We start from the raw sequence: 12,353 nt of genomic DNA on the forward strand, positions 1-12,353 counted from the left end.
CTCTGATACGATGTTAAGATTGAAATTCGAATTTAACTCAATCCAAAAACTAACTCGAAAGAAAAAGAACATTCAAATCCATATATACAATTTTTGATAACTTAATTCAATCGACAAACGACATTTCACCTTATTTATTTTTCTGATCTCAAACAAAGAAAGTAGAAGAAAGAGGGTCTAAGCACACACAATTGCTGACACATGGATTGACAAGCAACTTGAGTTTATTATTGGTCGACAGTTTACCCAAACTCTAAACAATAAAACCAATAAAAATTGGTTCAACTTTTGTTCAAATACAAAATTTTGCTTTGAGCTCGATTCGTTCAAAATTTTATTTCGAAATTCTAATCATTTCATATTTTATTCCGAGTTGGATTCATTTAGCTAAGTCTAAAACACGATGAAATTATTAATATTGTGTTTGGATCAATAAATTTGATTTTAAAAATAATAATATTATATTTGGATGGATGGATTTGATCTCGTAAATAAATTGGTATCAGAATAGTTTTGCAATAAAGTTAATTTATACTCCTTGGCAGAGTTGGAACAAAATAATATCTTTCAAATCAACAAAGTTCACAAAAAATTTCAGCCATTCTTCTTTCACGAGATTCTTCAAGTTCAAGAGCGCACAGGTTTCAAAATGGGCGGCGCAGGGCAGGCGATGAAGAGGATTCCACGCATCAAGTTCCCTCAGCGGCACCCCAAAGCTTCTGGTAATGCTCTTGCCGCTTGAATCTGTTTCATTCTTGGTGAATAAGATGTTTATGATTTGATTGAGATTAGCCTCATCGTTAATCTATGTTCTTATGTGGTCATCCCTGACGTAATTGTCCCTGTGTGATCTTTAATTTGATTAATATTAAACCCTAAATTCTCTAGTCGAAATTACAGAGATGCCTGTGATTTTGATTTTCGTGAATCGTGTCCTCCCGCGTTGTCTCCGCAGGAAACATCAGTTTGTTGCCAACCATGCCCTTGTGTAGCTGTCGCCAATAGTTTTTGTTAATTGACTGGGAAATACATGACAAGATTCATCAACTACGTGTTGCATCAGTCTTGGTGTTTAGTTTATGTTTGTATATTTAATTGATGCCAAGCAGTTGATTGTTCTACTCTTTTTCAAACATTCTTGATCCATCCTATCTAAACAGCAGCATCCCAGCATCAAGAGATGGCTACAAATGAAGCTGTTGGGCAGTCATTTTTCTCAAGGTCTCCGTCCAACATGTCTGTGGGAGGAAAGGCTTCTGATCAACCAAAAAGGACGCCGGTGTCTCAAGAGGAGATTGAAATTATCATGGTATGTAAGAACGACTGATTTGAAAATTGAGGTTGATGATTTTGTTTTTCATCTTTAGTTATTTGTGACCTACTATTTATGTAGTTTTTTTCCTGGGCCTTAAATAATTTCGTTGTCCATTTTTAATCCACTATTGATTTGTTTCCTTAAGTGTATATATTAATGTTTGGTGTTCTGTTCGACATTCTTTTAAATCTGTGTTATATCGAAGCTGTTCTGAAGAGTTGCATATGTTTGAGGTCCTATATGAGCATGGCTTGAATGCTCATGTTAAATTACTTTTTAGAGCGTTTCGATGAATTTAATTTCTTTCTGCCCTAGTCAATACAATAATCATTGAAAGCCAACAAGGTTTGCAAATAGACTCAATCTTTGCACATAGATATAAACCAAGGTGCAACCATTCGATAAAGCGTGTGCCTTGGCGAGAAAGCACGAGCCTTGCTCCAAAGCGCCTTTAAAGTGCATGTATAATGTAGCGATGGTGGATCCAAGTTGAAAAATAGGTGATAATTGTTCATTTTTGCTTACATAATGATGAATATTTGTCCGATGTCATTCAATAGCCATTAATGCATATGCTGGATGATATTTGGTGAAATTCGTTACAAAATTTTAACTTGTTATTCTTTAGCGTCTCACTTGGATAAGTGTTAGCATCGCCTAATATCTTGTGCCTAGACTCAACAATACAAAATGTCAAATTTTTTGCGAGATATCGTAAATGATAAAAGAGAGAATCACAGAGGAAAAAAATCATCCCACGTGTACCACTTCCCCTGACTCCTGAGCAAGTGTTGGATTGGTCTCGACAGCCGATAAATCATGTTTTGGTTATCTTTTCTCAAATAAATTGTGTTTTTAAGACTTCAGTATCTTCTCTGTTTCCAGATCCCAATTGTTAATCGGTTGTTCTCTCTTTGGACAGTTGGGTGGCTGTGTCTGACCCTCGAGCAGAGCATTGCTGATACAGGGAGACTCATGGATTATTTTCAACAGCCATCACTGACTTCGAATGAAGTTCGTTTTTTCCCACCCATATTAACTGAGCAAATATTTTGAATTGTCTTGCGTCTTAGATGGACTCACTGACTCTCCACATAAAATATCGTGTGTTCCGAATATGAATCGACGCTGCTGAATTTTGAGTGTGTTTCTTTAATGTGGCTTGTATTATTGCTTTGAGCGGCAATACACTTGTATTCTTCCGAAGACATGGTTACATTAGTGTGTTCTTAAATCAGTTTCTTTATAAGCTATAACCTGGTGCATATTTTATTCTGTTTAGTTTAACCATGAGAGTGCAATTCGAAGACAGGCAACCAAAAGGGTTTTTCTTCAGTGAGGAAATTTTTAAATATGATTTAATGTTTTCCACTCTAAATCTATCATCGTCGAACGCCACCAAAGGGGGGTTTTACTTGATATAAACAGGGCATTTTATTCGGACTATGTTTTATTCTCTTTGATGGGCTTCTTTTCTACTCTTGCCTTCTTTAATTGGAGCAGCAGAGGTGCATATAAGAAGTTGGGATTTGTGAAGAATCATGAAGAATTGCAGATTAAAAATTGACTCGAATTTTGCCAAGTAAGCTTTGAGAGAATACGAAGAATTGAGANAATAATAATAATAATAAGAGCAAGTGGATATTAATAATAATTAATTACATGTTTGACAATTTCATTGATTGATTATTTATTATAAATAAAAATTGTCAGTAACACATATAGTTAAATTATATTTGTGAAAACGACGCTTAGGAGCATAATAGTTAAATTTTTAGGATGTTATGTATTTAGTTAAGCTATAACATGAATATAAAATTTGGTAAGAACATATTTCTTAGAAAATTATTAAAAATGAAGTGATAAAATCATTTTATTTTGAGCACTAAAAACTGGATTCATGGAAATAAACCAAAGGATTAGGATTTCAAAATTTGGCAAATAATGAGTGCCAAATATTTGTGTACGAGGTCGTAATGTAAGATAACCAATTGATGAAGGATGATAACCGTAATTATTTATGGCAATAGCAAATTAACCAATCTACCACTCACGATATTTTTCACCTGCCAATTTAAATACTTGGGAAGAAACTAAAGTTGAATAACGAGTTAATAATACTAAATAAAAAAAACAAAACAAAACAAAATTTTAAATATGAATAAAAAGATAAAAAATTTATAAAATTCCAAGATATCCGAAATACAAAAATTAAATAATGAAATCGAAATTCTTGATTCGAAAACTAAAACTAAACATGAACATTATATCAGCTGAACATATGCTCACTGTACTATGTTTGTAAGTATTTTTTCTACATATTTTTGATGAATTTTTCCCCACAATTTGATGAGTTGGTTCTTTAAAACGGCGGAATGCAAGATCTTTATTGAATTTTAACGTTAAGATATATAGTCATATACAACTTGTCCCTGTCCTCGAATCCAGGCAACCCAAGTCCCCCAATACAGAAGAAAAAATAGACCAACTTATGAAATGATTTTTGAAGAACGTACCTGATATCAACAAGAACTTCAACGATCAACATTCTGAAGGAGATGGGAGATGGGAGATGGTGACATTCGGCGCCGATTGTTTATGATTTCAGTCCAAGTAAGAGATTGAAACCGAGGGAACTTCGTTTCCCTTCTAACCCGAGAAACTTTGACAAAACAATAGTACAGAACATGAAAGTAATATTTATTGAAGTAAATAAACAAGAAGAGAAGAGATGATACGAAAAGAAAATAGGATAGGCAGTTCAAAAACATAAGAATATAAATCTGTCTCAATGTGTACTTTCTGGAGAATGATGTATCCGACTTAAATTTACTGACCCAGACACCAAAGACTCCGGCATCATTGCCTCAGATACCTCTGAAAACAAATCAGAATTAAGTAAAGTAACACATTCAGTACCATCCAAATTCAGTTCTTCAATGTTACCGTCATTTTCCATGTTTGCAGGTAAACTAGTATCCAATCCATTGTCGCTTCCCACAGGCAGATGCTTCTCCTGAACAATATGGTCCTGCAGAACAAGGTTGGATGCCAGATCAACCTGCATGTTGAAGATCTCTAAGGTGGAAACTGGCTCTTCGGATTTTACCATTGCGACAGCAACTGGTAGAATGGGCTTCTCATGGGTGGCTTCAGTGCAACCTTCTACTTTTAGCAAAGTATTCATAGGATTAACATATACATCAGTGTTGACAAGGGCAGGGCCATCCTCGGCACTTAGAATGTCACCAACAGAAGATTGCTTCTCGGCTGTATTGTCTTCTGCGTCCGGACCCTCTTGATGGGACTCAGGAATTGAGAATTTCTCCCTAGCCACAACTTTATCAAAGCTATCCTTCTGCCTTTCATACAGAGACATTGCTCTCTAGAACACGAGGGTCAAAATCAGCAAGATGACAAAGGATACAAAAAAATAACGAGATCAAATGTGCTCCACTTTGTATCAAACCAAATTGCCAGAACAAGGAAAGTATATCTTTTAGAAAAAAACAATGAATCAGTGTCTTAAATATTGGCAAAATTTAAAAAATATATGGGATCAAACAAAGGTAACCAACAGAATAAATAGGCGAACAGATATTCCCAAGAGAGTACCACAAACAGTTGCTTTTGACCAACAGAATCAATATGAGAGCAAATATTCCCAAGAGAGTACCACAAACAATTGCTTTTGCCCCCAGCTTGTCAGTAAAAGAATATGTGACTATATTATTTATGCAGAACAAAACCAATCCAACGAAACTAATGATGCTCAGCTATTGGTCTTTCCTTCTGTGGACACCTCCTAGCAGATGAGACCAAAAGCTCTAGCCGTGATTTAAAGAAAAACATAATTACATGCATTTATTACGTGATAAATATGCACACAAATTTGGCACCAAACTTACTGTTTTATTACAGTGATAAACTTGCATAAGACAGAGTCCACCTTTCTGCACTAGTAGGGGTCATCAATGCATGTGTGAAATGAATAATTTACACGAGCATTATCATATAATGATCTTCTGTGGATAAGATATTATGTGTGCATTTACATCAATAACAAACGCACCAAACTATACCATGAAAACAGAATCATCCTTCGGCGTAGGCAGGAAATATCTCAAAATTTGGTGAGATTCCACTCTGGCTTCTCCAGCTTCCTGTCGTACAAAAAAGGAAAATATATCAAATTTTAAATTAAATAATCCGAGCAGAACATGAAGATGGCGTGCATCATTTGATATACAATTTTACCTCAATGAACAATATTTTAGAATCATCTATATCAGAAACAATGATCTGGTCCATATTACAGAATCCTGAGCACTGATTAAATAAATCAGGTTCAGTAAGATCCGCAGAAATGTCAAGCTTTGAAAGGTAAACATGGCAAAGCAGCACATCATCCTTCTTTGATATTTTAGCAGCATCACCAGTGTCCTCTGGAATAATTTGGGGAGTCTTAACAGCATTATTTTCAGAGCCATAGTTCGATTGATTGACATCATTGCTCTCTGCCTGCTGGCCAGGAAAAGTTTGTTCATTCCACACCTGCCGAATGGACTGAGAAGCTGATACTTCGTCTGCATTCTGTGTAAAATTATTCTCTAGCTCAGAAGATGACATCTCCAAACTTACAGTTCTATTTGGCCCCTTCCACAAATCTCCAGTTGTATCCCATCCTTGTCCATCAGGCAGGTTTCTAGAATGGTCCCAACCTGGCCTTCCATAAATGTGAGATTCATCCCTCAAGGAAGCATTACGTGCATCCCAAGCATGCAACGGAGGAAAGTGGTCGTCAACAGGATTGCGCCATCCCATTGGGCGTCCAGGGCCAGAAAATATTTCAGTATTTCGCATATGGAAAGGAGCAGAATGGTTTGTGTCCACTGATGGTCTGATGCCAAACAATGGCGTTTGAAACGGCTGCATCACCGAATGAAAATTAACAGGAGGAGGAGCATGAGGGAAAGGCATGAAGCCATTCACAACAGGAGAAGGCCAGCTTGGAACACCTCTCCAAGCATTTCCATGCGCTCTTCCCATGTTAGGATCACCACTCCTTCTATGACGACTGTTTGACTTAAATCTACTGTCATCTTCACCAGAACCTATCAATGGGCTCTCCACCCCTGTCCGAAAGTGGGGAGGAGGTGGAAAAGACTTAGAACTGCCAGATAAATGTCTGTTTCTCATAAAAGGAGAAGACCCGGACACAGTATCAGCATCAGCTTGTGAAAGTTCATTGCCAGGAAACATATCCATGACCGACTCATGCCGTCCCCTACCTTCCTTACCAGAGTATTCATTCACATCTCGGGAACCACCACTCCTCTGAGTCGATTCTTCAACATCAATACTCCGCCTGACATCAGACCTACTAAATTGTCTCCGATCAATACTGGTTGGAGGAGATTTTTCTGTAAGTTGGGTGGGTGATGAGCGACTATCTGATTTCAAACATCTTTCACCAAAACCTCCTAAATGGCCATCTTCTTTTTGAACTTGTTTCTCCTTTGACCAAGACAAAGAAGTCTTCTCAGATCCTCCAATAGCACTATTATAATCTCTCGTAGAAGTTAAATTGTGCTGATGTCTTTCTTCATAACCATAATCCCTGTACTTGGACTCATCTTGCTTTGGGAGTCTGTGGAAAATAACAAGGATGTCTAAACATGTGTTTGATCAGACAGTATAGATAATGACACAATTTTTTCAAGAGATGCATAGGCTACAACATCAGAAAAAAATATAAAAGTAATTTCAAATTACAAGAACTAAAAAACCATAAATTTCTGAAGTGGTAGGGTTAAAAAATGGGCAATTAACGTCAAATGCGAAGTTGGAATCAAGGATGGGAAGAGTAGCATTTCAGCCATTGGTCCAAAGACCAGTGAACAACATTACTACCGATACAGAACCAATTCAATCCCTCACTAACCCATAAAACTTCACTAAGAAGGATAAAAACACCACTGTTTTAACATTACCACAAACCTACCCAGTACAGAAAAAGACACCAAAACTTTTTCCTCCTCATTTAGAAAATACAGTTCAGAATCATAAGAAAGCAGAAGAGACACTGCAACAAAGACCATAGAGAAGGATCAGTGGTAGGTAAGCATCATGACAATAAAAATAAAAACCAAAACAAATACACCAATATTAGATTAAATATATAATCTTAGATGGAAACAATGTAAAACAAAGCATCATGAGATTTGATTCAGCTAATAGAGGCATCAGAGGAAACCACAGAAAGCCAATATATTAGATGGACGAAGTAAAACAAGTTGGGGAATCTGATCCTCTAAAATCTCCCATCCATTCATGTTAATAGTTTAAAGGCTTTCATATTTTTGTCTTAGAAGAATTATTGCATACCTGTAGCGATCCCTTGGAGCTAGAGAACTAGAGCTCGGTGAACTGCGCCTTCTACTATGGCTGGAATTAATCTCTACATCAGCATTCCTAGATGCAGACCGCCCCCTATTAGGGGTTGAATCTATTTTTGAACCACCTTTTTGTGCTTCGAATCTTTGACCATTGGTAGTTTGGGATTTAATATCATTAAAATCCCCTTTTTCATTAGGTCTCTTTATGCCCTGATCATCTCTGTTCCTAGCTGTTCGTTCATCATGGGTTGGACTATAATCGTATGCACTTGATTTTCTAGAATGATAATCAGCAGCATAAACATCATCAATTGAGTGCTTAAGGTCAGATTTATCAACAGAACGATCCCTAGAGGCTCTTTCATCCCTGTACTTTGCTTCTCTAAGATTCTTCCCTCTATCAAAATCACTTCCCTGCTTACTATCTTTATGCCGACTCTCTCTTTCAACATCTTCTCGGTGCTTTTCTTCCTTGTGTCTAATATCTCTATTGGAATCTTCTTTATGACTGTTGCTCCCACGTCTATCTTTGTCACCATCTTCATAATATCTTTCATCTCCATGTCTACCCTTTTTGCTACCATCTTCACGATATCGATCATCCCTGCGTCTGCGATCCCTTTCACCATCTTCATGGCGTCTATCATCCCTATTTCGACTGTCACTTTCAGTGCCCTCCCTATACTTGTCATATCTCCACTTGGTATCTTTCTCTTCATCTTCTCGATGCCTTTCATCTTTATTTCTATTTTCTTTATCATCATCTCCACGATGTCTATCCTCTCGACGCCTGCCATCTTTCTCACCATCTGTTCTATGCTTGTCGCTCCGATATTTATTATCTTTGCTGGTTTCTTTGTGGTATTTTTCATCCCTTTGCCTATCATCTTTGTGGTTATCTTCATGACATTTATCTGCATAAATTTCATCTTTGTGCTTCTCGTCTCTATATTTCAGATCCTTGACACGGTCAGTTCTTGATGTGAATCCTCTCTCCTCACCATCTTTGAAGGCATCATGATGTTTACCCCAATCACTGGAACCTTCTCTTCTCCTTCGTGTCCTCTTCTCTAGTTCTTTCTCAAATTCAGAATTCCGTGACTCGTCTCGTACAGGAAAATCTGCAAAAAGAAAGAAAAAGAAATTAACAATTACAATGCTGCCTACTCCTTTTCAGGGTTAGTGCTTCTACAAAAAACAATTGTCAGCAGGGAGCAACCACCCTCAAATAATCATTTTCGCATTACCCTGTGATTGATGAACCCAAAATATATACTAAAAGAATTGTAAGAGATTTTCTCGAGCCTCAGAAGTCAGAACAAGTCATTATAAATCAGCTGGCAGGTTATAAGATACGTTCTCCAAAGCAACAGGCCACAATCAGGAAGAATAAGAAAAACTCTCCTGCCATGAATTGTGCATATATACAAGGAGAAATGGCGACAAGAACAAAATATGCCTGTCAATCGAGAGTAAAGATCTACCATTAAGCAAAAATTATAATGTTTTTGACCAAAATGCAATGAAATCTCCAATTTAAGTCCTGAGAAAGCAATTTTAAAATGTGACAAAAAATGAACGATTGAGCAAGAATATGTCAAGACTACATAAAGCAACGATTTGTGGAAACCAAATAAATTTTTTCTCATGCTTCCGGTTCATCAATTTGACACGACCATCCTATATCATCATAGTATTAGGTACCCAACACTGCAGCATTTGGCCAACCCCAAAGGAAAGTAAAAAAAAAAGAGGTTTTCGAGATCTTAAGAAGCTAATGGGCCCGAAGAGTACAGAACAATGTCAACTAGAATCACCCGACTATAAGCTCATTCATAATTTGAAAAAGAAAAACGATGTTACTCGTCTGCAAAGCAAATCTAAATACACCAGGCTCATCTATGGTAAGGACTTGGATTGGACCAAATAACCAAATATATGCTCCAGAAACTCAAAAGTACACACACGAGCTCAAAAAGCCCATTCATTCAAGACAAAGATCAAATAACCAAACATATCTTCTAAATTGCATAGCGGTTAAAGTTACAATGTCAGGAATCGACGAAAAAGTATAGAATGAAAAATTAAAGCTCCAATCATGTTCCCACTTAATGTTATCACGAGAACTAGGCACATAATAGGGATAAAATTCAATAATGGGACACCAACAATCAGGGTTTTCAATCACACATGTTCATGCCACTACAAAAGTTACCTTACCAGAGTTTTCTCGGACCCGTTTCAACTGTCTCTCTACAATAAGATCCACCTGCTGCAACCCCGTCCGCTTGGCAACATCAACATCTGCTAGTTTTGCCTCGTCCACTCGGTTCCTCTCCTGACCCTTCTCCTTCTCCTGACTGCGATCCTTGTCCTCACTTTCCTTCCCTTCTTTTCGAACAGAATAATCCCTCTCGGACTTCCTTTTTGACTCAGTTTTACTCTTACCCTCCTCTTCCTCCACAACTACAGATCCCAAACTCTCATTTTTCTCTCCCGTACTTCCACTCTCGTACTTTTTACTCCTGTTCCTCGAATTGTTACCTTTATTGATGAATTCGTTTGATTTAGATTCCACTTTAAAGGCTTCCATTTTAGTTGTTTCGTTTACCATAACCCTGTCACTTTTCCCTATCTCATTATCACCCCCACTCCACCTGTCACCACCAACACCAAAATTAGAATTCTCTTTCCGCCGTTTGGATGAAAAATAATTCTCAGAGGCCCCACCATTCTCATGCTCGATTATATTTTCAACTTCCTTCCCTTCTCTAATCTGGGATGAACCTATGCGCTTCTCACCATATGCTGAATCCCGGCTGACCTTAACCAAGTTATCATCTTTACTGCTTTTGTCTTTCATCTTTACATCCTCTTCAGAATCAGAATAATCCCTCGAACTGTGTTTACTCTGTCTATGAGATTTGTGCTTCGCACTCCTGGGCATAACTGTAACTTCCTTCGTCTATCACCAAAAACAAAATCCAAACAAACGCTAGCTTTCCCTCTCACTGTCGCCAAGCAACAACAAAACCACCCAAATCTTTATTTCAGAATACCTTTACCGACAAAGTAAAATCAAGCGGATACAGTGATGAGAGTTAATTCGCCACACAACTGCATAGGAAGAAAAAAAAAGAGAACAAAAATTCACATTCAGAAAACTAGAAACCTTAATTCGAATGGCATCCAAACAAAACTTCCCAACAGTCGAATCTAATCAAAGAAAAGACATAGCCTTTGAAATTCTAATCAGAACCTGAGTTCCCTGTGCCTGAAAATCAAACTGTTGACAATCAAAAGACTTTGACCCCCACCCAGATCGCTCGATTCAGCAGGAGAAAAGGGAAAATCTATCAGAAAATACACCAATCAGTAGCAAGAAAATATATTTCCCAGCATGTAATCTGAAAATCAATCCTACAGAGAAAAGGAATCGTGCAAGAGGACAGCAAGCGCGAAGAACAAATTGGAAAATTCACGAGACGGAGAGACGGGAGGCGAAGCTTGGTGTTTGGTAAATTGAAACGTGAATCGTATGGGGGAATCGCGGATAACAGGAGGCTGGAATGACCATAATAACCCTGCAACGTACGACTATTTACGACCTTAGGGCTCTGGCCACGCCGCTGCGGACACCTGGGAGTATGTTGGGGGACATTGCTTGTGCTTTGATGATGATTATGAAATGCTGAAAAAATATAATAAGCTGTGATTATTTTTTGATAAGCAATTAATATTTAAAAACGTGAGAGCGAATTTTAAGTTTTTGAAAATTTAAACGAGATTGATACAAGTTTAAAATGTTAAAAAAATTTATAAATTTAAATTTAAATTTAATTATCTCAAATAAATTAATAGAGTAAATAATCATTTTTAAGTACATATAATGGTTTTATATACTTTATCTCGCTAAGGTTTTATAGCAAGGAGAAGTTGGAGATTCGATTTTATGATTTAAGATTGATTTAGAGAATATGAACAAATAAGCTCAACAAATTCTAAAAATATTTTAGTTGAGTTAGCAACATTGAAATGAAATTTTTGTCAGTTGGATATCAACAAGCCAACAGTTTGTCACTGCGTAGAAATAAGCTCATTGACCAGGTTTGGATGCAAAAATGGCTTAAGGAATGGACAATCAGGATATCAAATGTTGAACAAGAAAAGGCTAACTTAAATGTAAATAACATGAGTTTGTTTCTAGATGTTCTGATACTTCAATTACTCCTACGTCATCATTTATTCCTTGTGGAAAGATTTCACTAAAATACTTTGACAATTATAACACTTGCAACTGCCTACTTCAGCAGGACTTACCATACAACATAAGCACAAAAGATCGATCTTAATGATCTAATTGTCCTGAGAAACATTGATCAGTTTGGCTCTTGAATGCTTGAAAATGTTTAAGCTTTTTTAAAGATGCGAGAGCGAGACTAACTGATATCTTCCTCTATTAATAGACTTTGATCTAACTGTCGGTAAAATCAAATCTAATATATGTTCCAAATAGAGTAGCTGTTGGTCACGTCATTTTCCACGTCACTGTTCTTTCGGCAATAGTACAGTGGGCGTAATGCTCATGTAATTCTGTTATTCTATCAATAATACGGAAAAATTTATCCGATAATTCATCC

The 12,353-nt window shown here is 36.9% G+C and overlaps 2 protein-coding genes across 4 annotated transcripts; one reads left to right on the plus strand and one right to left on the minus strand.

Annotated features, from left to right (window-relative positions):
• Positions 1 to 527: 527 nt before the first annotated feature.
• On the plus strand, positions 528 to 2,571 carry LOC140984179 (uncharacterized). 3 transcript variants are annotated; one of them, XM_073451420.1, is made up of 3 exons: positions 528 to 722; positions 1,164 to 1,309; positions 2,201 to 2,571. In XM_073451420.1, exons 1-3 carry the CDS (start codon positions 650 to 652, stop codon positions 2,369 to 2,371), a joined length of 390 nt encoding a protein of 129 aa, XP_073307521.1. In that variant the 5' UTR covers positions 528 to 649; the 3' UTR covers positions 2,372 to 2,571. The 3 variants fall into 3 exon arrangements, with proteins under 3 accessions (XP_073307521.1, XP_073307520.1, XP_073307522.1); XM_073451419.1 differs by having other exon boundaries at positions 532 to 722; positions 1,161 to 1,309; XM_073451421.1 differs by having other exon boundaries at positions 532 to 722; positions 1,161 to 1,309; positions 2,238 to 2,571.
• Positions 2,572 to 3,998: 1,427 nt separating this feature from the next.
• Positions 3,999 to 11,351, minus strand: LOC140983739 (uncharacterized). Its single transcript, XM_073450855.1, has 6 exons — positions 10,973 to 11,351; positions 9,934 to 10,830; positions 7,703 to 8,834; positions 5,573 to 6,965; positions 5,398 to 5,478; positions 3,999 to 4,700 (listed from the first exon to the last, which is right to left on the minus strand). The coding sequence occupies exons 2-6, from the start codon at positions 10,658 to 10,660 to the stop codon at positions 4,104 to 4,106; spliced, it is 3,930 nt and encodes a 1,309-aa protein (XP_073306956.1). The 5' UTR covers positions 10,661 to 10,830; positions 10,973 to 11,351; the 3' UTR covers positions 3,999 to 4,103.
• Positions 11,352 to 12,353: the final 1,002 nt, after the last annotated feature.

The sequence above is a fragment of the Primulina huaijiensis genome, chromosome 9, assembly GCF_012295235.1.
Source record: "Primulina huaijiensis isolate GDHJ02 chromosome 9, ASM1229523v2, whole genome shotgun sequence".
NCBI classification, from domain to species: Eukaryota; Viridiplantae; Streptophyta; class Magnoliopsida; order Lamiales; family Gesneriaceae; genus Primulina; species Primulina huaijiensis.